Source organism: Carcharhinus amblyrhynchos, chromosome 15, assembly GCF_965287045.1.
Source record: "Carcharhinus amblyrhynchos chromosome 15, sCarAmb.v2.hapA, whole genome shotgun sequence".
Lineage (NCBI taxonomy): Eukaryota > Metazoa > Chordata > Chondrichthyes > Carcharhiniformes > Carcharhinidae > Carcharhinus > Carcharhinus amblyrhynchos.
The window spans coordinates 78,342,647-78,369,211 of NC_137338.1; the positions used below are offsets into that span (position 1 = coordinate 78,342,647).

The 26,565-nt window shown below is 50.8% G+C and overlaps 1 protein-coding gene across 1 annotated transcript; it reads right to left on the reverse strand.

Annotated features, from left to right (window-relative positions):
• Window positions 1-352: 352 nt before the first annotated feature.
• LOC145353500 (transketolase-like) lies at window positions 353-24,982 on the reverse strand. Its single transcript, XM_080204308.1, has 14 exons — window positions 24,659-24,982; window positions 20,335-20,452; window positions 18,285-18,398; window positions 17,547-17,644; window positions 15,165-15,356; window positions 14,292-14,419; window positions 13,518-13,711; window positions 12,673-12,837; window positions 9,630-9,786; window positions 9,078-9,208; window positions 7,854-7,937; window positions 6,443-6,539; window positions 4,420-4,539; window positions 353-1,009 (listed from the first exon to the last, which is right to left on the reverse strand). The coding sequence occupies exons 1-14, from the start codon at window positions 24,763-24,765 to the stop codon at window positions 837-839; spliced, it is 1,878 nt and encodes a 625-aa protein (XP_080060434.1). The 5' UTR covers window positions 24,766-24,982; the 3' UTR covers window positions 353-836.
• Window positions 24,983-26,565: the final 1,583 nt, after the last annotated feature.

Consider the following 26,565-nt stretch of genomic DNA (forward strand, 5'->3'; position numbering starts at 1 on the left):
TCCAAGTGACAACTGAGTTTGTCTCAAAATTTCCAGAGGTTTCCCTACCACTGCAGAGTCAGGCTGACCGGCTGGTATTTGCCAGCTTCGCACTTGCACCCTTTTCCTGCAAAGGAGAGGGACATGATCAAGCTGTGTGGGGAGCCTTTAAGTTCCCATGGTTTTTCCAATGACAACACCTTGTCCAAATTGAGGTGACTCAATCTGCACAGCTCAAAATGGCCCTCGTCTGAACAATTCCACCCCCCTCCCGCTCAGTTCTCCCAGCGAGCACCAGGGCAAAATAGAGATATGATGTACCAACTCACACACAAACAAACACAGCTCCCACAGACAGGGTGAACAGCTGAGATCAGAGGAATGTCAAGTTTTATTGGTGCTTCAAGCAGTCCATTCCTGTGGCAACCCCCGAGAATCACGACATTGGTCTGCAGTGTTGTCAGCCCGACTTCTGGGATTTGTGAAATCGAGGATCCCAATGTGAAAAAAAAAGGGGGATTTGGGGAAAGAGAGCGGACAACCCAGTTTAGCGAGTGATGTAGCACAGGTTACAGTTGGTCCATCGTTAGCAGTGAGGAATGATAGAGAGGCATGTGTAAGGGCAGGGCTGGGGTGTGTTTGTAGAGAGATAGGAGGAGTGTCCATCAGCCACCCCCCAGTCAATGATCAGACGCGTACACACTCACATAATGGTCCGTCAGCCAGGACATGACACAAGTCAGGTCCACCCTGCTCTGTCACCCGGTTTAAAGGCAGCACCTCCCCCCACCCACCCCTGGTGTTGGCAGGTGCCAAGGCATGATGGGGCAGTGAGAGGGGCACGTGGACCCAGGCCCTCAGTTAGCCAAGGTGGAGCGCACAGCAGTCACGATGGCACCCGCGCTGATGCCAAAGGCGTCCAGCAGCTCGGAGGGTTTGGCACTCCAGGCAATGCCGTTCACAGCCAGGCGATGGACCAGGATATCCGGCTCAGTGCAGACAGCGGCTGACACTGCCTCCCCTAGTCCACCTGCAGAAACAAGAGAAAGACACGTTGGTTAAACGGCATTGGATGGAGTGAGAGAGAAAGAGAGAGAGCGCACCAGTCCAGACAGACAGACCAAAAAGAGAGAGAATGATGTTCAGACCAGAGGGGGCAGGAAATAAAAATACATCTTCAGCAAATCCCCCCCTCCTCAGGGCATCCCAAAGCACCTCTGAGCCAGAGGGAGTTGCTGCAATAAAAGGTGTTAAATAATACATTCTACCATTGCCTCCCCGCAGTGTTTTTCTCAGAGGTGGCAGGCAGCGCATCATTGGCTGGTGGCAGGAATCTTTTAGTTCTGCCACTGACATTTGGGTTCCCCATTCATTCCACCCCACCCCACTGGGAAACAAGTGGCAAAGTGCACCAGAAGATCTCAGTGTGGAGAGCAGGTGACTATGCCCTATGCGAAGAAGCAAAAATCATTCTTGACTGAAATCTTCTGCACTGCAGGGATTCGATGGAGGGGGGTCTGTTCTGAAATTAGGAAACTCGGCAGCCAATTTGTGCACAGGAAGATCCCACCAACAGGCACTGAGATTGTCTCAGCTGGAGACAAACACATTCAGCAGCTGAGGTCATTTTTTCTGTGCTGTTCAAGGTGGGAAAATTGCTGAGCGAACAAACTGTCCAGCCGGTCCCCTGACACCTTGTGGCAGTTGCTAAGTAACATTAGCCACGAGGACACGGGTATCCAATCCAGCTAACCCCAAAGGGAAAATCTTCGCAGCGCTGAAACCTCCAGTAATTGTACTAATGTCCGGAGCACGAGGATCTTTGATAGCGAGCCTGTTTACTGACTCGAGGCAAGTCCAGAAACAAAAGGTTTCCCAACTCCACCTGATGTTGAGATTCTGTCCACGGCAATATAAATCGCTCACGTCCAACATTGAGGCAATCCCTCTCCCAAGCTGCACTGTCGTTATCCAGTAGTTGGAATGGAATTGTAGTCCCAGATCGATCTCCAACCTGAACCTAACTCCAGGTGACAGCCTGTGCTGTCTACCATCGAGCCGGTGGCAGCAGCAAAGCCATCGAGACCCTCAAACCTACCAGTCGCTGCAAACCTGACTGACTCACTCACTCTGCATGCCTCTGCCTGTCATGTGGGTCTTGCTCTGGGAAAAGCAGGGACACAGTCAGCTAACCTCCTCTCGGAAGGAACATTCCAGTTAATTCCTGATTCCGGACACCAGTGAAACCCCTAGCTGTATTTCAACACGCCCACACACTCCTGTTTGTGACATTAATGAGCCAGATCATCAGTTTATTTTTTTAAGGTAATGCTGGTTAAGGGATGAACATTCAGCCCCAGCCTGCCTGGTGGAACTGCCTGACTCACTCTCCCCGTGTTCCTCTTTTACACCCACCTGAGATAGCGTGCAGGGGGTGGGAGTCATCTCATCTCAGTAACAGGACACCTCTCAAATGTGGGGAGGGTTTTGCCAGGGGACTTAGGGCGAGGGGGAGCCACTCTTTGTCAAGTGTTGCTGTTCAGAAATCTCTCTCTTAACCACCTCTCTTTCAGAGAGTCGGTGCAGACCCGATGGGCCAAATGGCCTTCTTCTACACTGCAGGGATTCTATGAGAGAGAGAGAGAGGGAGGGAGAGTTGATGGGGAGGGGGTGTAAAATCAGAAACCCCTGAGAAAGGGGAAGGCTTCATTGAAACAGGGAACACTTCAGTTAGCAAAACAGCAGCTGCAACCTGGCACAATGGCCACCCAAAGCATTCCTGACACAGGAGAGGGGGGGGGGCACTGCTTCAGAGGCAAGCAGGGGTCACTGTGTTAGGGTCATGCAGCAGGCAGAGGGCACAGGGGCACTGGGTCACGCAGCAGAGGAGATAAAAAGTGCAGGTAGAACACCCAAAAAAACCCAGTAAACATTAACCAGCCATTTGTACAGACAGGAGGACATCAATCCCCCCACCCCTCACCCCACTGACAAGTTTGTGTACTCCTTGACCCTCCAATATCAACTCACAGCAATGCTAAACCCACTAACGAAACATATAGATGCTTCGTGCTGTCGGAGCAGGGAGGTGACTATTTCAGTTCCTCTCTTTAATGGAGAGTGCGACTGCTCTGGCTCTGGCCCCCCACCCACCTCCTGTGGTCCCCTCAACCCCAGAAAAATTCAAACTAGCATCACTGTCAACTGAGGCACAGATTTTCAGAGGAAGTGCAGCGTTTCCCCCCCCCCCCCACCCAGCCCCATGCCGTACACTTGGGACGTTTTACTGCGTCACAGTAGTTAGCACTGCTGCCTCAGCATTAGGGACCCAGGTTCGATTCCCAGTTTGGGTCACTGTCTGTGCAGAGTCTGCATGTTCTCCCCATGTGTTTCCTCCAGGTGCTCCAGTTTCCTCCCACCTGCTGGTGAGGTGCATTGGCCATGCTAAATTCTCCCTCAGTGTACCTGAACAGGCACTGCAGCGTGCCACTTAAGGGATTTTCACAGCAACCTGCAGCCTACTTGTGACATGAATGAATAAACTTAAACTCACTCTCCCCAACCCGGTTTCAGGGAGTGAAGGCTGTGGGTTCAATGTCCACCCAGTGGCTGGTGCGCTGCGCTCTTGCTCTCCCACCTCCTCCCAGTGCCTGTACAGAGGGACACTGCTCTGGCAGAAAGGGGCGGTAGGGTGAGAGCGCTGCAGAGGTGTGCCTTTTGGATTAGAAGTGGAACCACCCACCACACACGCCTGTCCATCCCTCAGTGGAGTCGAAATCCCCATGGCCACTACTGTTTAGAAAAGTGCATGTGTCAGCACAGGCTTGGTGGGCCGAACGGCCTATTCTTGTGCTGTACTGTTCTTTGTTTAAAGGCGTGGTTTTGGGGGCAGTGGTGGCAATTCTCCCCAACGTCACTAGGACTAATAGTGATTCTTTAGCCAATCTCTCAGACAAATCAATCAGCAAAAGATGCCAAATGAGTGAATGTAAATTTTCACACTATTGACAGATCGGTGCAAGATAGGGTTATCCCAGCCAGGTCAAGTGGACAGGAGATGTGTCAGTCATGATCACATTGAATGGTGCAAGGGGGAGGGGCTAAATGGCCTTCACCTCTTCCTGTGCAGCAGGCTCGAGGGGCTGAATGGGCCTCCTCCTGTTCCTGTGTTACAGGCTGAAGGGGGTTAATGGGCCTCTTGTCCTCGTGTAACAGGCTCGAGACGGGCTGAATGGGCCTGTTCCTGGTGACTCAAACTGATGATCTGGGTCATTTATCACATTGGCTGTTGGTGGGATCTTGCTGTGCAGAAATTGGCTGCCATATTTCCTACATTACAACAGTGGCCACACGTCAAGCTCTTGACCAGGAGGCACTTTGCCCATGTCCTGGAGAACTCTCCCTCTGGGAAACACAAAGGGTGACAGCGGGAGATTTTACCTTCGTGATAATGATCTTCCACGGTGATGATGCGCCCACCCACAGCCTTGGCATTGGCTATGACGGTGGCAGCATCCAAGGGCTTAATCGTGAAGGGGTCGAGGACTCGGATATTAACGCCTGCCAAGAGAGAGAAAAAAGTTAAACACTTCAAACAAACAGACAAGACGGAGAGTGAATTGACTGTGAGGCAAGAGGTAATCAAAGGGTGAGGGAGGACAGGACAGAGTGGGGGTCACAGACGTTCTAGTAGGGTCAGATTGATGGAAATTCTCAGGGAGGCAGTTCCTCAGAAGTAGCAGGCCCTCTGGGTGCCCTCCCAGGAGGCTTTTTTTTGCAATGTGGGTGTCACTGGCTAGGCCCAGTATTTACCCCCCATCCCTAATTGCCCCATGGGGTGGTGGTGGGTGAGCTGCTATCTTGAATCCACTGCAGTCCTGTGTGGTGTAGGTGTGCCCGCAGCACTGTTAGGGAGGGAGTTCCATGATTTTGACCTCAGCTGCAGTGAAAGAACAGGTGATATATTTCCAAGTCAGGATTTTGTGTGTGTATTCCCCATAGCATCTGCTGCCCTTGTCCTTTTAGGGGGTAGAAGTGGCGGGTTGAGTCGCTGAAGTGCATTTTGTAGACAGTACACACTGCTGCTGCTGTGTGTTGGTGGCGGAGGGAGTGAATTTCGAGGGTGGGTGGTTAGCGTGTCGATTGAGCCGGGGGGGGGGGGGGGGGGGCGGTGTGGCTGCTTTGTCCCGGATGGTGTCAAGCTTCGAGTGTTGTCAGAGCCGTGCTCATCCAGGCTGAGTGGGAGAGTATTCCATCACACTCCTGATTTCTGCCTTGTAGATAATGAACAGGCTTTTTTTTGGGGGAGGGGGTGGTGGATTTATTGGTGATAATGTTATTAAATATCATGGAGATGGTTAGATTCTTTTCTTGCAGATGGCATTGCCTGGCATGAAATTTACTTACTGCTTGTCAGCCTGAGTCTGGATATTATCCAGAGCTTTCTGCATTTGGACATCAACGGCTTCATTGGGTATAAATTGGCCAAGTTCCTTCAAGAGGGATCTTAAATCATTTTTTGGCTGAACAGTCAGCTCATTTCAACCACCCCCCCCTCCCCACCCAAATCAGAGAAGGCCATTCAGCCCCTCTTGACCCTGTTACCCTGCAACAGGTGTGCGCGTGAGGAAGAGCGGAGCGAAAATAGAGACACACACAAGGTATCAAAGAGTCGCGAACGAAACCCAGTCCATCACTCAAACCAGCCTCCCATCCATTGACTCTGTCCACATTTCCTGCTGCCTCAGCAAAGCAGCCAGCATAATCAAGGACCCCATGCACATTCTCGAACATTCTTTCACCGGGAAAAAGGTGCAGAAGTCTGAAGTCACACACCAACCGACTCAAAAACAGCTTCTTCCCTGCTGCTGTCAGACTTTTGAATGGACCTACCTCGTGTTAAGTTGATCTTTCTCTACATCCTAGCTATGACTAACGCTACATTCTGCACTCTCCTTCTCTATGTATGGTATGCTTTGTCTGAATAGTGTGCCAGAAGCAATACTTTTAACATATGACAGTAATAAATCAAAAAGTCAATTGGGAAGGACTGGCCAAGGGAGGAGAGAGATTCTTGATGTGTCAGTCAGCACTCAAGATTAGGGTTACACTAGCTGATGCCAACATTGTCCTGGGGTTAGGAGAGAGGTTGGGGGGCGGGGTCTGTGTGTGGAGAGAGGAGAATTATTTTTTTGACAGTGAGTTGTTGTGATCTGGAAGGCACTGCCCAAAAGTATCTATGGCTTTAATTCCATTGGAACAGGCCTGAAGCAGCTAAGAGGGCTTACACCTACTCAAAAAGGAAAATTGGACAAATACTTGAAGGGGAATTTGGGGGGGGGGGGGGGGGGGGGGTGCAGTAGAGAGCGAGTGCAGGACTAATTGGATAGCTCTTAAACAAAAACAGGTGGCACAGGCCTGATGGGCTGAATGGCATCCTCCAGTACAGAGACCTGAAGCTCACCTTCTGCTGCCAGCTGTTTGGCTGCCTCCAGGGCCTCGTGTAATGTGATGCCAGCTCCGATCACCAGGGCACTGTCATTCTCCTTCTGCAGAACGATCTGTGGAAATCAGATACCACCCAAATAACGTTGCTGCTCCAAAAACCAAGTCAGGGGGTAACCCCCTCTCAGTACTTAGAATATTGACAGGAGTAGGCCTCCCTCAGCCTCTTTGAGCCTGTCCTGTCAATCAAATCACAGCTCGTCTGTTTTAACTCTGCCACCCACCTCAGTTCCATAACGCTTAATCCCTCTTATCCAATAACATTCTTATTTCCAATTTGGAAATGCTTAGTTGACCCCCACCAGCCTCAAACAACTTGGTGTGCGCGTGGGTGAAAGAGTTCCAGATTTCCGCTCCCCTTAGTGCTTTTTCACACCCCCCTCCCCCCCCCGCCCATGAATTAAATAAAGCAAATTACTGCAGATGCTGGAATCTGCAACAAAAACAGAAAATGCTGGAAAATCTCAGCAGGTCTGACAGTCTGAGCTCTGGCGAAGGGTCATCCAGATTCGAAATGTTGGCTCTATTCTCTCTCTACACATGCTGTCAGACCTGCAGAGATTTTCCAGCATTTTCTGTTTTTGACACTGCTGATTGGCCTAGTTCTTATTTTAAAGGCTCTACCCGCTCCCTCTCCCCTATGCCCCCACACCCCCTATCTTATCAAATCCTTCTAAATCATCTGAACACCTCCCCCCGATCAGATCATCCCTTCTTTACTCAAAGATACATTAAAAAGCCTAGTCCATTAACCCTTTAAATGCGAGTATAAAAATCTAATGCACTTAGAGGACAGTCAGATGGCTCCATTATAACAGGGCTCGTATTCTCAGATGGAATATGAGGGTCTGATCTCCATCCCCCCACTCCAGGGAGGCAAGCCCCACAATCCATGTAGGCTCAACATTCCCTAGGTGTGAGGGCTGAGGGAGCAGTGCCCAGGCAAGATGCACCAATAGGGTCACAGCTGAGGGAGCACTGCATCCACCCACCAGCAAAGCAGGGGCCCATCTTTCAAGAGGGGACATTACACCCAAGGACCTCCCCCCCCGCCCCAGACATCTGCCCTCTCAAGCGGGCATGAAGATTCAACAGCCCCAACTGGAAGTTGGGGTCAGGGGGGTGCTGAATTCTCCCTTGCGTCCTGGGGCTAATACTTATCCCCCAGCTGACACTCAGAACAAATCTGGATCATTTAACATGAGGGCTTTTTGTGCAAATCGGCACTCCATTAACTGTGAGGCATTTTGCAATGTCCCCAGGGTGGGGGTGGTTTATCACAGAAAATTGGGCAGGAGGAAAGATCTAGGTCTTCAAGACATGGATCAGAAGTAAGGAGGTGCTGAGATCAAAGCATCAAAATCACTTACTTTAGCCTTGCCAACCTCAAACTTCTCATCATTCGAGTAGATGACTGCTGTCTCCGGTCGGCTGGTTCGAATGAAACAGATTCCCTAAGAGACACAAAAGGGAGAAGAGGTAAATTTATATCCATGGTTTCACTCCCAGACTTCGGACTGACCACAGGGGCCCAAAATGGCCACCCTTTAGACCACTGCCTGGACTGGACGGCAGCAGAGATGTTTGCTAGGTCAATCCTGGGCATGGAGAAATTTTCTAATGAGGAGTCCAAATGATGTGCGGGTTGGGCACATTAACCATACTAAATTACCCTTTAGTGTCTAAGGATGTGTAGGTTAGAGGGAGTTGGGGGGTAAATATGTGGGGTTAGGTGGGACTGTGGTCAGTTCAGACTGAGTTGAATGACTTCTTGCTGCACTGTAGGGATTTTATAATTCCAGGAGAGTTTGAGCCTGTCCTCACTGGGAGTCTAGAAGACTGAGGGGAACCTTATCAAGTACCAGGCTGATTCCTGGGATGGCAGGTCTGTCATGCGAGGAGAGACTAAAATCAGTTGGGATTATATTAATTGGCATTTAGAAGAGTGAGAAGGGACCTCATAGAATTTTAAGTTTCTATCAGGAAGAGGGTAGATTCAGAAAGAATGTTCTTGATGCTGGGGCAAGTTCAGAACTAGGGGTCATAGTTACAAAAGGTTTACCCCTTATCCTCAAACTGAGGTGAGAAGAAATTTCTTCACCCAGCAAGTGCTGGAACCCCTGGTTCCCGATGGGAAAGTGGAGTTGAGGATTATCACATGAGATCAGTCATGATCTCATTGCATGGCAGAACAGACTCAATGGGCCAAATGGCTTAATTCTGCTCCTGCATCTTATGTCAGCACTCGGTCACTTGTTCATTACTAGAGATCGCTCAATTTTCACAGCATGATTGGCAAACCTGATTTCGGGAAAGCCAATTGGGTTCAATCTGCCTCACCGTCACCTCAGGACCAGAGGTTCAAGGTCTTGGTGCTACCCCAACAAGGGGGAAAGAAATTCTAGAGATTAGCTTTCCACGCCACGCAGCTGAAGACATGGCTGCCAATGGCAGAGCGATGGAAAAAAACAGTGGGGGTGGGGAGGGAGAGAGAGAGAGAGAGAGAGAGAGAGAGAATGTCCAAGAAGCCAGAATTGGAGGAGCACAGAGATCTCGGAGGAGTTCCTGAACTTAGGTGAGATGAAGAATGGTACCTTGGTGTTCGCCGCCAACTCCACAGCACTTTCGGTGGAGACACCATCACTGGGGTAGAAGATGGTGCATGTTGGGATTGCACGGAACATGGCAATGTCCTCCAGAGCCATCTGAGAGGGGCCATCTTCACCTGGGTGAGAAAGAAAGAAAGAACATTGAAAAAGAGGAAGGCAGTTCAAGCATTGAGACTGTACAACCCTGCTTTGGTGTGGGGGTGGGGGGGGGGGGGGGCGGAGGTGGGAAACCAATCATCTTTTCCAGCCCCCATCTGACTATTCAGATGGATCCAAGATCTCCCCACGGTCACAACCGTGGGAGTGAGGGAGAGGGAGAATTCACCCCATGTCCTGGAACCGTATATTCATCCCTTGACCAACAGTCAAATTCATATATAATCCAGTTTATGAATCACATTGTGGAGTCTTCCTGTGCACAAATCAGCCCCCTTCCCTGCCACTCCTGGCATTTTGGGAACTAGGATACTGGGGTACCACCAATGCAAGGAAACTCCACCACCCCCACCAAATCCCCAGATAACTATGGTAACTCACCAATGGAGATGCCACAGTGGGATCCAGAGAAGTTGACATTGCTCTGGGAGATGGCTGCCATGCGAATCTGATCATAGCCACGGCTGAGGAAGGCAGCAAAGGTGCTGGCGAAGGCCACGGTGCGGGCCCGCGTGGTACAACCAATGGCAACGCTGATCTGGACAGGTCAGAGGAGTGCAAAAAGAAATTAGCTTCACCACTCAACCACCTCATGACCAGCTATCCTACTCAACCCCAGAGCATTTGATGGTTCCTCCTCCCATGTCACAATGGCTCTTAAAATATACCAATCTCACGCAGCGAAACTGTTCGTTCACTCACGGCCAGCATCTTGGCACGTGACAATTTCTTTCCTTCTTCATTCACGGCTATAAGGGCACCGACCAAAGCCCCACACCTTTTGCCCATTCCTCAATCACCCTCAAGATGCTTCTTGCCCCTCCCTTGGGCAGGTTGCACTCAGGGTTTATTTTAAAAGTGTGCAAACGTCACTGGCCGGGCCCAGCATTTACCCCCATCCCTAATTACCCCCTTGAGAAGGTGGTGAGCAAGCCACCATCATGAACCCACTGCAGTCCCATGTGGTGTAGATACACCCACAGCGCTGTTAGGGAGGGCGTTCCAGGATTTTGACCCAGTGAAGGGATGGCCAACATATTTCCAAGTGAGGATGGCATGTGCGTGTGGGGGGGCTCAGAGGAGGAACCTGAGAGGGGTGAGGGTGCCAAGGAGTGTGTGTATTGTGATCTCTAAGGCACTGTTTGAGAGTAATGTGGTTAGATGTGAAACTATCCAGTTCAGATAGAGAAACAGAACAGCAGAGTATTATTTAAATGGAGATAGACTGGGAAACATTGGTGTAGAGGGACCTGGGTGTTCTTGTGCACCAGTCACTGAAAGCAAACATGCAGGTACAGCAAGCAGTTAGGAAGGTGAATGGTATGTTGGCCTTCATTGAGAGAGGACTCGAGTACAGGAGCAAGGATGTCTTAGTGCAGCTGTACAGGGCCTTGGTGAGTCCACACCCAGAGTAGTGTGTACAGTTTTGGACTCCTTATCACAGAAAGGACACTTACCATAGAGGGAGCACAGTGAAGGTTCACTAGATTGATTCCTGGGATGACAGGATTGTCGTATGGGGAGAGATTGGGTCGACTGGACCTGTTTTCACTGGGATTTAGAAGAATGCGAGGGGATCTCATTGAAATGTATAAAGTTGACAGGGCTGGACCGCTGGGTGTAGGGATGTTGTTTCCTCTGGCTGGGGAGGGTCGGGAACAAAGGGTCACAGTTTCAGGGTATGGGGGAGGCCATTTAGGACTGAGATGAGGAGAAATTTCTTCACTCAGAGGATGGTTAACCAGTGGAATTCTCTCCCACAGAAAGCTGTGGAGGACAAGACACCAAATGTATTTAAGGAGAAAATCAATAGATTTCTAGACTCGAGGTGTTCAGGGGAGTATGGGGAGAGCACGGGGAGCATGATATTGAGAGAGAGGATCAGCCACGATCATACTGAATGACAGAGCAGGCTCGAAGGACCAAATGGCCTTCTCTGCTCCTAGCTTCTGTATTTCTGTGAAAGGGCAGTGGAAGCATATTGATGCTCAAAAAGGGGGAATTGAATAACTACCCGAAGAGGGAAAATGTACAGGGCATGGGAGAGAGAGAGAGCGCACGCACATGCCCAAAGGGGCTGGCACAGCTACAATGGGCTGAATGATGCAATACATAAAACCATTCATACATTACTGTTCATGTTTAAAAAAAAATTGTACCTTCTTTAATCCCCCCCCTTTATTCCTTCATGGGGACATGGGATGGCCAACATTTGTTGGCTATCCCTAATCGTCCCTTGAACTGACCGTCTCAATTGGGCCTACTTCAGGAGGCAGTTAAGAGTTGACTACATTGTTTTGTGCGTGTATGGGGTCGGGAGTCATGTGTAGACCAGGCTGGGGTAAAGATGGCAGATTTCCTAAGAGTGACCCAGCTGGAGTTTCTATGACAATTGACGATAGTTTCTGAGGGTTGACCGTGAAATTAACGTTATAATTCCACATTTTCATTCATCAAATTTAAATTCCACCAGCTGCCATGGTGGGATTCAAACCTGGTTTCTCCACTCCCAAGCCCCGAACATTAGCTTCCCGCTGCCTGGTTGGGGGTCAGGGGTAGAAAATCAGGTCTCAGGAGATTTCTCTCCCGCAAATGAACATCGCGTGTATGGAGCTCAAATGCCAGTGTGGGCCTCCTCCTTTCCCCCACATGATGCGGAGGAGTAGGCCGTTTGGCCCATCAAGTCTGCTCTGCCAATGAGATTGTGACTGATCTGTTTTGAGAACTCTCAACACCCACTTTCCTGTCTTATCCCTTCAATTCCCTTACTGATTAAAAATCTCTCAGCCTTGAACATACTTCATGACCCAGCCTCTACGGTAAAGAATTCCACAGATTCACTACCTCAAAACATTCCTCCTAATCGCTGTCTGAAAACATGCAGCTCCCCTTACTCAGGTTGTGCCCTTTCATCCTAGGATCTCCCTCAAGGAGAAAACAACCTCTCAGCATCGACCCTGTCAAACACCCCCTGAGAATCCAATATGTCTCAAGAAGGTCATCTCTCATTCTTCTAAACTCCCAGCGAGTCCAGACCCAATCTCTGTTCACGAGAAAACCCCTCCCTACCCAGGATCAACCTAGTAAGGCTTCTCTGGACATCTTTGCTGCCGTTCGATCCAGCCACTGGTCTAAAAAAGGTGGCTACTTTGGGCTCTGCTGGTGGCCATTTTGGGCCACAGGGAGTAGCTGCTCGCGACTTGGAATTGCAACGCAGCAGGAAATCTTGGAGAGAAGCAAAAAAAAAAATTTAGATTTTTTTGACGTGAAGCAGAGCTGCCTCCATTCTTGGAATCAACTGAGAAAGCCTTCTCTGGACTGCCTCCAATAGCCAGCATATCTTTCCCTAGATAAGGGAGCCTAGACTGTTTGCTTCTGTCTGGTGAACACTAACTGACCGGAGATCTTCACCACAAGTGCTTACCATGTTCTGTTCAGCAATGTAACACTCGATGAATCTCTCGGGATGTTCCTTGCGGAAGAGATCGGAGAACGTCGAGTTCTTGGTGTCACCGTCCAGGGCGATGACTCGCGGGTTGGCGTGGCCCAGTTTGGCCAGGGCTAGGCCGTAGGCCTTCCGGGTGGCGATCTGAGGAGCGAAAGGCACACACAGTCACTCCAAACCTTTAGCACGTACACCAAAACAGACTGGGGTTCTACCCAGAGCATGCAACCCGAGAACAGGACACAGTACTCAATGCAGGCTGTGGCCTAGCCAGGAATGATGTCTCCACATGGGGATAAGACCTTTCAAATAAGTCCCTTCAAAATAGGGACTGTGGAGCTGCAGCCATCCCCTCAGATAGACCACGATTGTACTCATTAACATCATCTGTCTCCATAGCCCTCAATCCCCCTCAACACCCAACCTCCCTCAGATGGCACACAGTACCCCCTCAGCACCACTGCCCCCATGGCAGTGCCTCCCATAAAACCCAAAGACCCCAAAGGACACAGTGTCCCTAAACATCTACCTGCCCCCCCAACAGTGCATAACCCTCTTAGTACCTGCACCCACCCTCCCGACCTGCAGCACTGATCCCCTCCCCACAACAGCAGTGTGCTGCTCCTGCAGCTACCCAGCACACAGTGCTGGACATTGGGATGAGGATCTCTGGAGCGGGTTCTCGAATCCATGACACCCTCAACGGGAAAGTTCCAACACCTGAACGTGTCAGTAGCGGACATCCCACAGATTCTGTTCTGGGACAAGGGGAATAAACCTCTTATCCCCAGCTCCTGACAACAGGACCCGCCACACTCAGGTACCTTATCACCAAGCTTGTAGCTGGGTAGAGACGGCATCTTGATGGCCGAAATGTCGACAGCTGGGGCATCCTCTTCAGGGGGCGTGGGTTGCAAGGGCACATTGGTCTGGATCTGCTCCTCGATTTCACGCAGTATTGCTGCCATGCGATCCTTGGGCACAGGCTTCCCGTGCCAATTCTCTTCATTCTCCACACCTGCAAATCAAAACAGTGTGTGTGTCCGGAGACAGGAAAAATTACCGTGCCCTTCAAACTGCTTCCCCGTCCGAGACACTAAAGCAACAATACCTCAGTGCGACGGGGAAGCGCATCGCGGACAACAGCCCGAGAGCAAGCAGGAGCGCCCTTCAGTATCCTGGAGGAACACAGTAAGAAGTCTCACAACACCAGGTTAAAGTCCGACAGGTTTATTTGTTAGTAAACACCACTAGCTTTCAGAACACTGTTCCTTCATCAGGTGAGTGGGGAGTTCTGATCATAAACAGGGCATAAAGGCACACACAGTTTACAAAATATTGATTAGAATGCAAGTCTTTACAGCTAATCAAGTCTTAAAGGTGCAGACAATGTTTGTGATCAGAATTCCCCACTCACCTGAAAGAACAGCGTTCCTACTAAATAAACCTGTTGGACTCTAACCTGGTGTTGAGAGACTTCTTACTGTCTTTGCCCCAGTCCAACGCCGGCATCTCCAGGCACAGGGTCTGGGGGAAAGCAGCCACTGGGAAAGTGGCCCTGGAGGATTGACTGAAGCCGTGTCAGGCCCAGCACTGACCTTTAATTCCTTTCCCTTTCAGCGTCTTGGCGACAATGGCGGTTGGTCGGTCCTTCACCAGGCTGGCCTGGCCGAGCGCCTCGCACAGCTCCACCACATTGTGTCCATCCACAACGTAGGTGTTCCACCTGTCAATATAAATCACCACCACTGTCACACACTAATAAACCCACAACAACAGGCCATTCAGCCCCTCTCCAGCCTGTTACACAGGAACAGGAAGCCCATTCAGCCCCTCTCTAGCCTGTTAGGAACAGGAGGTGGCCCAATGTAACAGGCTGGAGAGGGGGCTGAATGGGCCTCCTCCTGTTCCTTTCAGCCCCCTCTCCTTTACCCCTTGCATGTAAAACAGGAACAGGAGAAGGCCACTCAGCCCCCCTCTCAATGCTTTAACACCGAAACAGGAGGCCATTCAGCCCCTCAAGCCAATTACACAGGAACAGGAGGTGCCCATTCAGCCCCTCTCCAACCTATCACACAGGAACAGTCCATTCAGCAGTATCCCCCCAATCCTTCAAGCCTGTTACATAGGAACGGGAGGAGGCCCATTCAGCCCCTCTAAAACCGGTTTCTACATCCAGTGAGATCATGATTAACTCTCTCCATATCCCTGCCTTCACTTCCCCGATCTCTCTTTAATAAGTTTGAATCTTTCCTGGTGGTTTAGTGGTTAGGATTTGGCACTTTCAACACCACAGACCAAGTTCAATTCCCAGTCAGTGAATGAAGATTTAGAGGTGGCACAGTGGTTAGCACTGCTGCTTCACAGCGCCAGGGACCTGGGCTCAATTCCCAGCCTTGGGTCATTGTGTAGAATCTGCACAGACAGACATTCTCCCCGTGTCTGCATGGGTTTCCTCCCCCAGTACTCACCCGAAGGACTCGCAACGCTTGCGGTAGATGTTCATGTCGTGTTGGAGGGGTGCAGGCTCGCTCTGGCCCAGGCGGTTGACATCAAAGATGGCCACCAGGTTGTCCAGCTTGTAGAAAGAGGCAAAGGCCATGGCTTCCCAGATGGCACCCTCAGAGGACTCGCCATCACCGATCAGGCAGTACACACGATAGCTTGGGAGAGAAAGGCAGATTGCTCAATTCAGGGTGAGCTCCCAGCCACATACGACACTGCAAACCACCACCCACCACCCCCCCCACCCCACAGACTAAACTTTTGCAATTCACCACTGAAGCTTCAAAAAGGATGATTAACCAGGCCCAACACTCATCTTGCACCCCTGCCATCCATCCCCTGGATGCCCCCTTTCTAAGATGCCCACACCCAGGGAGCCCTGTTCCTCCATTCCTCCTGCACCCAGAGAGTGCCCCCCACTTCACCACCATGCCCAGTGAGGGACCCCCACACCCACAGAACTCCAACTGCCTGCCCCCCCCCCCCACCCCACCAACTCCTTCCCCATGCTCAGCGAGCACCATCCCCCCCCATTCCTGGGAGCGCGCTACATCCCAATCCCCTGCACACAGACAAGGTACCCACGCCCAGGGAGCACCACTCCTTCCCCAAAGTACCCGTGAGTGCCCCCCAATTCCCACAAAACCCCAGCCATGCAAAATCAACAGGACTGTGCCTGCAAGACTGGCACTAGGGGCAATGTCTATCCTGGATCATGGGGCACAGAGTGGCATGAGGGATGGTGTAACCAACATCCAAGGCAAGAGGAAGGAGGCTTGACCGGAGTTAAACTGAGACAAACCTCCAACCCCACACACACCTAAATCCCAACAAACTCCAATCAGATTCCAGGGAGCCGACAGGAATCCAGCCTGGATCTCAACTCCAGGGTGAAAAAGAAAGAGAGATGAAGATTAAATTGAAGCATTTGAAAGTAGGCCGCTTGATTCTCCTCAGTGGGCCGGTAGCAGACTGGTACAATGCTGTGATGGGTGGGCGGGCTGAAGAGGAGCTAATGAAAGAGTCTCTGTTCAAATTGTACAACATGCCAGACTCAATGTTCAGCAGTCGAGTCCACCCCACCTACCTCCAACATGCCTGCTCCTTCGCTCCCCCCTCCGCCCATTCCAAATCTGTCTTTTAGACAATGTCCCTTTGTTTGAACAGGAGCCAATTGATGAGACATTGGTTTCTTATCTTGTGGCTGAGCACTCTTCCTTGTTTGACCCCTCCCCATCTCCAGAACATCCCTCTAAAAGGTCTCCGTGCTTCTCCACTTTTGACCTCAACTCCAGTGGTGGCCGTGCCCACAGCTGCCAGGGTTGGGCGGGGGGAGGTGCAGCTCTTCCTTAAGCCTACCCACCTCTTTAGGGCAGTTGGGGTCATCACTGACAAAAGTCTGTATTGGACATATAAATTCAGTGGCTGACAAGTTACATTCATGCCACGCAAGTGCCAGGTCATAAGAGATAGGATCTAACCATTTCCCCTTGACAGTCAATGTCATTCCCATTGCTAAATCCCCCCACTATCAACATCCTGGGGGTTACCATTGACCAGAAACTGAACTGGACCCAGCCATATCACTACTGTGGCTCCCAAAGCAGGTCAGAAGCTGGGAATCCTGCAGAGAGTAACTCACCTCCTAACTCCCCCTCAAAGCCTGTCCACCATCGACAAGGCACAAGTCAGGAGCATGATGGAATACTCTCCCACTCGCCTGGACAAGCATGGCTCCGACAACACTCGAGAAGCTCAACACCATCCGGGACAAAGCAGCCTCCCACTCAATCGACACGCTAACCACCCACCCTCGACACTCACTCCCTCCACCACCGACGCACAGCGGCAGCAGTGTGTACCGTCTACAAGATGCACTTCAGTGACTCACCAAGGCTCCTTCGACAGCACTGCCCAAATGCACCACCTCTACCCCCTAGAAGGACAAGGGCAGCAGATACCATGGGGAACACCCACTGCCTGCAATCCCCCGCTCTGAGCTTCCTCCACCATGCTCCCCCCCCTCCCCCCAACTCCAACCCCACACACACCATCCCGACTTGGAAATATATTGGCCGTTCCTTCACTGTGACTGGGTAAAAATCCTGGAACTCCCTTCCTAACAGCGCTGTGGGTGTACCTGCACCACACGGGACTGCAGCAGGTTCAACATGGCAGCTCAACCACCACCTTTTCAAGGTGACAATTGGGATGGGGGGGTAAATGCTGGGTCCAGCCAGCCACACCCACATCCTGGTGAAAAAATGTTCCCAAATTAAACCTCGGCAGGACCCTGTCCTGGGAAGGGATGGGGCGGGGAGGTGAGAGAAGCCGTCCATTCTTTGTACCTGGCACGGTCGAAGTATTTCCCAGTGTAGGCCATGCCACAGGCTGCCCCGAGACCCTGACCCAGGGATCCTGTTGCAACATCCACAAAGGCTAGTTTCTGTGGAGAGAGAGAGAGCACGTGAGAGTGAACCAGAACAAATTCCCATTTCTCCAGTGTGTTTCCCGTCTCAGGGCATCCCAAAGTGCCTCATAGCCAAAGATACAGATTTTTAAATAAAAAAGACATTCGTAACATAGGAAAACCAGCAGCTGTGTTGCACAAGATCCCACAAATCAGAAATTTGTTTTTTGACATTCATTTTGGTTCCCAATCTTCTCCAACCCCTGACAACCACCCTGGACAGGTCTGACACCCCTAACGCCACCCTCTCCATCCTCTAAACTGGAGGACCTCCTAATAGCTCAACCCGCCCCCACCCCTCGACACGACAGGGCCTCTCTTCCACTCCCCCAGGACCAGGCTGCCCTTCCACCCACTCCCGCACAGGACTGACTCCAGACCCCACACAGCTATGTGATTGACTCTTAACTGCCCCTCAGAAATAAGCCCCAGCAAGACCCTCCATTTCAAGGGGCTATTGGGGGCGAGTGCTGACTGTTATCCCAAAAAAACAATAAAAAACCAACAGCATCGTTGGGCTTTCCATACCCACTGTGCACCGTGGGCCTGGGGTGCGTTATCAACCCATTCAAAGCATGTTGGTTTTTGCCCACACCCATACAGCAGTCAAACTTACTGGAGTGGGATGTCCTTCGAGCAGGCAGCCAACCTTGCGGAGCTTCATCAGCTCTGATTCTTCCACGTAGCCTGCCTCGACCCAGGCCGCATACAGTATCGGGGCTGCGTGTCCCTGGAATTGGAGAACAGGTCAGTGCACGCGAAAAGGGGATGACTTTTGGGTTCCCGTCGCTCCCGGCAAAAGTGATTAATAACAGTAGATACAGCCCTCTAATCCAAAATCTTGGATGCACCAGGTCCCCAAGGAGTACAATTCACTGGGCCAAGGACGAAGGGGGTTTTTAATCATACGAGGACAGGTTGGGTCTGCTCCCTCCACCACCGACGCAAAGCGGCAGCAGTGTTTACTGTCCACAAGATGCACCGCAGCAACTCACCAAGGCTCCTTCAACAGCGCTGCCCAAACCCACCACCTCTACCCCCTAGAAGGACAAGGGGCAGCAGACGCCATGGGGAACACCCACCGCCTGCAAGTTCCCCCTTCGAGCCTCCCCCCTCACACCATCCCAACTTGGAAATATAGCAGCCGTTCTTTCACTGGATCAAAATCCTGGAACTCCCTCCCTAACAGCACTGTGGGTGTACCTACACCACATGGGACTGCAGCGGGTTCAAGATGGTGGCTCACCCACCACCTTCTCAAGGGAGATAATTAGGGATGGGGGTAAATGCTGGGCTCAGCCAGCCAAGCCCTCACCCAGTAAATAAATTGAAGATTAGATCAGTCCAAAACGTCAAATGGTTGAGAGAGAAATCAAAAATTGAAACATCTTTCTGCTGACGGATGATTAGTCAGAGAAATACGGACATCAATTTGCAGCAGGGTAGGCCACTCAGACCCCCCACCGCATCCCACCACCACCACCAAGCCTGGTTTGCTATTCTTTAAGGTCACGGCCGATCCGACTGACACCTCGACCCCCCCCATTCCCGCCCCACACACTCCCCCAATATCCTTTCACCCCCCTCGTTAATCCAGAATCTATCCGCCTCTGCCTTAAAAAGATTCCAAGACTCTGCTTCCCCCGTCTTCTCAGGAAGAGTGCTCCAGAGACTCAGCCCCCTCTGAGAAATCTTCAGTGGGCGACCACCTTATTTATAAAGTGACCCCCCCCCCCCCCCCCCCCCACCCACCCACCCGAGTTCTAGATTCTCTCGCAAGAGGAAACATCCTCTCCACGTCCACCCTGTCAAGCAACCCCCCCACCCTTAGAAACGCAAAGGCTTCAATCAAGTCGTCTCTCTAGACTCAAAGTGATTCCAAACATTAAAACCAGCCCCCTCCCATTAAATTCTGAGGGGGATTTTGACAAGGGTGATGCTTAGAGGCTGTTTCCTTCTCCCCCCACCCCAAAACCACAGAGTCAGGAAGATAGGGCAGGGGGGTGGGGTCACAGTCACAGGATAACAGGCCAGTCATTTTGGACGAGAAACAGATGAATTTTTCCATCCCAAATTCCTCAAACTCCAGAGGAAACTCGGCTTGTGGGGGAAAAAAAAGAAATCGATACGTTGAGGATAGCAGGTGGGGGAAGTGGAGTCGAGGTGGGAGATCAGCCATCATGATTATAAAGGTTAAAGTTTATTTTAGTGTCACAGGTAAGTGTCACATTGTAACTTCAACTTACGTTGAAGTTACAATGAAGTTACTGTGAAAATCCCCTAGTCACCACACTCCGGTGCCTGTTCGGGCAACACTGAGGGAGAATTTAGCACGGCCAATTCACCTAACCAGTACAACTTTCAAACTGTGGAGGAAACTGGAGCATCTGGAGGAAACCCACACAGACACGGGGAGAACATACAGACACTGCACAGACGTACAAACTCCACACAGAGTAAACCGAGACCAGAACTGAACCAGGGTGCCTGGTGCTGAGAGTCAGCAATGCTAACCACTGTGCCATCATGCCACCCTGCCTATTGAACAGGGGGGGGGGGGAGAAAAAAGAGGGGCAAAACAGGCTGAAGAAGGGCTGAGGGGCCTCCAACCTTCTTCTGGGAAGACCCCCTCTTGGGGCAGGACGGTCCACGAGACCCCCCCTTACCTTTGACAGCACAAAACGATCGTTGCTGGGGTCCCTTGGAGACTTGGCTTTGTACTTCATAACGTGGAAAAAGAGAACGGACATGATTTCCGCAGCACTGCAGCAGGAGGTGGGATGACTGGAATGAAATGTAAATGTTTCAGACATTCGTGTCAGCAGCAGGACACAAGACCATTGATGCTCAAAAACAAATCCAGAATGAATCTAGTCAATAATCCATCATCTGATTGCTCTGTTTCCCACTCCCAACACCCCTGCTCCTCCCTTATCCACACAAGGATTTCGTCATCTCCCGTTTCAATCAGTTTGAACCTTTCCAAACCAACAGTACCATCAGGTATCGATGAGGTTCAGCAAGTATTGCACCCATCCAGTTCCCACACAACAAACACTGCCCTGAAAGCAGTCGTTTTGCTACTTTTCGAATCGCTCCACCCTCTCCAATTCCGGTCACCGCACTTTCAAGAAGATTGCAAAGGCTTTAGACAGGGGTGCTGAAATATCGACAAGAAAGGTTCCAGACAAGAAGGATTTCAGTTACACGGACATGTCAGAGAAACTGGGGCCTCGGTGCTGTTCTGTTTGCTTACACAGAAAAGGAGGGTTATGGGGGCTAGAGATGGTTACAGAGATAGGGACGGTTGTAGGGGCTGGAGGCAGTTGCAGAGATAGGGAGGGTTATAGGGACCTGAGGGGATTACAGAGATAGGGAGGGTTTAGGGTTCCTCTCTTGGCACTATCACTCAGGGGTCCAGATTATGGGCTCAAGTCTCTGGAGATGACAGCAGATGGGATGGGTGTGGAGGGGAAAGAGTGCCAGAGTAACTCCAGATAAAGCAATGCATTTCAAAACCTGAATTAATGGAGTTATCCCAGTGAATAGGCCTCTAATCCTTGTTTTTCACATTGACCCCGTTTCCAGAGATTGAACTCTACAGAGAGAACTGAACACATTTAGCGTTGCTGCTATTCCAAACATCACTGAACCTAACTCTATTCTTTCCCCTGACGCCCTGCCTCCCTCCCATCAAACCCCCTCCCCCATGTCCCAGCTTGTATTAATAAGATTTAGGTTGCTTAGCAACAATGCAAGGCTCCAGGAGCTCTGTACATTCAGAGTTTAACCTCATCGAGCCCCACAATCAGAGTCCATCATTGATGCTCTGTTCACTAATTCTCCATTCACTCCCACTCCAGCAACTCCCTACCTGGCTGCCCCCCGTTTATAATTCTTACCTTCCTCTTCAAAGTCCTCCATGGCCACCTTGTCCCTCTCCCCATCTCTGTAACCCCTTCCAGCCCCTACAACCTTCCCCATCTCTAACCTCCTCCAGCCCCTACAACCCTCCTCATCTGTCACCTCCTACAACCCGCCAAGATCTCTGCACCCCTCAAGCATCTCCCCAATTCCCATCGCTCCGCCATTGACGGCCGTGCCTTCAGCTGCCTGGGGTGGGGGTGGGGGTGGGGGTGGGGGAGGCGGGACCAGAATGTGCTGTCACTCAGCTTCAAATTCTTTCGGAGGGTTGGGTTACAGCAAGAATGTTTTTAAACCGGACCTGAATTAGGAAACCCAACAATGTAAGAAATGGGGAGGGGGAGAATTGAGGAGAAAGCTCTTTCCCTGGAGAGTGTGGGACTCGCTGCCACAGGGAGTGGTTGAGGTGAATCATGTCGATGTGTTTAAGGGTGAAAAGCCTGTGATAACCTCAGTTCATTCAACAAAAGGCCCAAAACCAATGTTTACATTTTACAGTCTGCTCACCTGGAATAAGGAAACGCCTCAGGCACTGGAAGATCCCACAGAGAGCGAGGTAAATAACCTACACACTTGTTCTCTCAGTGATGGGGTCCCAGGACACAGGAAAGAGTTCCCTATACACCCCCCCCCCCCCCCCACACACCCCCCCCCAACCCCACTTCCAATCATGGCTGTAGGATCTCCCGTCGCCATCTGAGGCGGTGGCGGGGTGGGGAAGCATTTGAATTAGCAGTGTCATTCAGCCCCTTGAGCCCTGCTATCCCATTAAACAAAATCATGGCGGCTCAGATCATATTCCCCTCTCCCCAAAACTCAGCCTTAAATACATACAGCGAGCTACAGCCCCCACTGCTGTCCAAGGGGTGGGGAGAATGCCACACACCGACCACTCAGAAGAAATTCCTCCTCATCTGTCTACAATGGGAGACCCCCCCCCCTCCCCCCAATTCTCAAACTGTGCCCCTCCCCCACAGCTCTAGATTCCACCCCCATGAGGGGAGGGGGGTGGGGGGAACATCCTCTCAGCATCCACCCTGTCAAACCCCACCACCCCCCTCAGAATCTGAGATGTTTCAATAAGATCCCCTCTCATTCTTCTAAACTCCAGTGGGTTCAGGCCCCGAGCTGCTCAACCTTTTCCTCATAAGACAGACCCCCCCCGCCCCCTTCACCCCAGGAATCGGCCCAGTGAAACTTCTCCGAATGGCCTCTGACGCGAATGGATCCCTCAAGTGTAAAGGGGGCCAAAACTGTCTGCAGTCCCCAAGTTGCAATCGAGGGGGAGGGTGGTGACACCTCTGGTCTATCATTCAACCCACTTTGGGTACATGTTCAAGGCATTCTGTTGAGGCACTCACTCACCTCAGAAAGTGGTAGCTAATCCAACCCATCCCATCCCTGCTGCCGTGAGGAAGGGTGGCACACTAGTTAACACAGCTGCCTTGCAGTGCCAGAGACCCAGGTTCAATTCTGGCCTTGGGTCACTGTGTGGAATTTGCATGTTCTCCCCGTGTCTGCATGGGTTTCCTCCAGGTGCTCTAGTTTCCTCCCACACTCCGAAGATGTGCGGGTTAGGTTGATTGGCTGCGCTAAAATTGCCCTTTTGTGTCCTGAGATGTGTAGGTTAGAGGAATTAGTGGGTAATTATGCAGGTATAGAGAGTTAGGGCATGGGTGGAATTGTGGTCAGTGCAGACTTGATGGACCAAATGGCCTCTTTCTGCACTGTAGGGTCTCTATGATTTCTATGATCAAAAAAAAAGACACCTCTTTTGCTCTTTCCCCATTGAAAGACTTGATCCAAAAGCTAATTCCCCCTCCCTTCACTCTCCCCCACCACATCTCTGAAATCAAGGCTTGCATGGGCATAGGAGAGGTCATTCAGCCCATCCTGTCCATGCTAGCCCTCCAAGAGCAAGCTCCCATCATTAAAGGGTGGGAGTGCATGACACCACAGTTCTCCAAATTCACCCCTTTTGCCCAATAGTTTCTAATTCTGGTCCCACTTCCCCTCCATGAGTGACTCATCAAAAATTTGCCTCCCTCTCTGACTATTCTCCAGACTAGAAGCCAGGAGGTTGCTCAATAAAGCACACTTAGTCTGTGTGCTACCTGCAGGGGAGGGGACAGCACAGAAATGGAACTCACCTTACACATGGCAAAACACTGATAAAGGGTGGAGTGACTGAATCCCCTTCCCAGATTTCAAAATAACCTTCACTCCCAATACCGACCCAAATACACTTCTTCCCAGCCAGGGAAGAAAAAATATGCCAATGGAGCAACAGCCTGATAGTCTCTCAGAGCTTTACAAAAAGCATCCGTACTAACAATGAGGAAATGCTGAGTCAGAGTGACACACACACTACTGGAATATCAAGAGGGGAAAGAGAGACACACACCAACTACTGGAATATAGAAAGGGGAGAGAGAGAGACAGAGACACACATACACACACACACACTAACTACTGGAATGTATAAAGAGGAGACACACACATCCACACCCACTAACTACTGGAATATAGAAAGGGGTGAGAAAGAGACACACACTACTGGAATATAGAAAGGGGAGAGACACAGACACACATACTAACTACTGGAATATATAGAGAGGGGAGAGAGACACACACACACACACACACATGCCCACTAACTACTGAAATATAGAGAAGGGAGAGAAAGACACACACACACAAACTACTGGAATATAGAGAGAGGGAGAGACACATACTCCTGAAATATATAGAGAAAGGAGGAAAGACACACACACACACTACTGGAATAGAGAGAGAGGAGGGAGAGAGAGACACACACACACTACTGGAATAGAGAGGGGGGGAGGAGAAAGAGAAGCGAGAGACACACTCCTGAAATGTGGAAATACAATGAAATGGTGGGGGAGGGGGGGTAAGAAACGCGTGTAGAGAATCTGATAGCAGAGGGGGAAAGAGTGAGACTGGAGAAAGGGAGAGAGAGCTGGGGAAAGCGTGCGAACAGAGAGAGATAATGAGGGGGAGCGTGGAGAAGGAGTGAGGAGTCGGGGGGCAAAAGAGATGTCTTACCCTGAATTGGAGGCGCATGTCGCTTTGATGGAGAGGATGCGAAGCCTGTTGGCGATATCCTGGAGAGTCTGGAGACCCTTACTGTCTGGAAGCTGGGATCTATCCATCGCTGCAGGGATAAGCAGAGTGTGAACGGGCTCCCAAAGCCAAGGTGTGCAGGAAACAGACAGAGAGAGAGGCTGCTACAGTATCTGTGCAGGAAACACACAGACTGCTACAGTATCAATGCACTGTGTGAGTGCAGGAGGTTTACTATAACCTTCTCCCTCTCTGCAGAAACTTCCTCCTTCACCTCTGTTTTCTCAATCCACAAGCGCAGCGGATATGTCGTTCATTCAGGTGGGTGGGTTTTACTCAAAATCGAAGTCACGCCACGAACATCTTATTGGTTGGATTGAACAGAGACAGAAAGGGAACCGTCAGCTATTAGCATGGCTGCTGGTTGCAAAATCAGGAAGAGGAGTGCAGCCCAAAGTCTGACCATCCGCAGCACCACCTTTCTTCTGTGTGGCAAACCCCTTTAGATCTCAGATGGGGGTTGCCAGGTTCACGGGAGCCACTTTGCAGCCCTGGCCAGACTCAGGAGGAGGCCACTCGGCCCATTGTAACCTTGCTGGCCTTTGAAAGAGCTACCATTCAGTCGCACCCTTTCTCCCACTCAGGCTTCAAGGCCCAGCGCTCAATCTTCTCCAGCTGAAGACACTTCCTGCCTGGGTGGTGCTCTCCAAGACACAGGACATGTCCCAGAGTTCCCACGTGTCGCAGGACATGCCTTCCACAGGACAGAAATGCCCCCACCAAGCTTCTGCTTATTCAACAATTCACCAAAAACTAAGTGAAATAAACTCAAGGCTTAAAGAAGAAAACCACTCACCAGCTACCGGAGGTTAAAAAAAGAGAAAAAGTGGGCCCTTCTTACTGCTGCAAATCAAATCCCCAATTTTTGCTCTCCTTTAACAATACTGCCATCAATCTGTGGCCCACACTCACTCTTGCTGCTCAAGGTATGGGGGCAAGGCTCGGTGCATCACAGGGCGATCTGGCCATTATCAAATTGCTGCTCATGGGATCTTGCTGTGTATGTGACTTGGCCACTGCGTAATGCCCACACCTCCGCACCAGAAAAAAAACTTGATGTCTGAGGGTCTCAACCCTGGGTGACTGTTGCAGCGTTGCATTCCCCATGTGCCCAGGGCCAGTATTTAATTACAGGCTGGGTAATTACAGACTCCAGTACTATCCCTCCGTTATCCTGGTTCTGGTGAGTCCATTAATCTGCAATCCACCCTGGAACTGGCCATCCTGTAATTAAACTGGGAAACCATACAGGCTGCCACTCAAGAACTGTGTGACAAATGGTTTCTATTACCTCCCTCTATCTGTCCATCACCATGTCTTTTTCATTCCATCTCTCACAGTATCAGTCATTGTCTCCTTCCCCTCTCTCTGCCTCCTTCACTGTCACTATCTGTCTATCTATGAATGTATCTCTATCTGTTTATTACTGTCCCTATTAGAAAAGTTACAGCACAGAGGAGGACATTGGGCCCATCTTGTCCATGCCAGCCCAGGGACACCCAGATGCCCTTCCTAATCCCACCTTCCTGCACCGGACCCATAGCCCTGTATCTCACAGCATTTTTGGTACAGATCCAGGTACTTTTGAAAAGAGTTTAGGGTCTCTGTCTCCACCACCAACTCGGACAGTGAATTTCAGACACCCACCATCCTCTACGCAATAAAGTTCTTCCTCATGTTCACTGTACACTTATCTTGAGTCTATGTCCCCTGGTTCTAGAATTCTCCACCAAGGGAAATAATGTTGTTCTGTCCACTCTATCTTTCCCCCTCATAATTTTATAGACATCTACCAAGCCACCCCTCAGCCTTCTTTGTTCAAAGAAAAT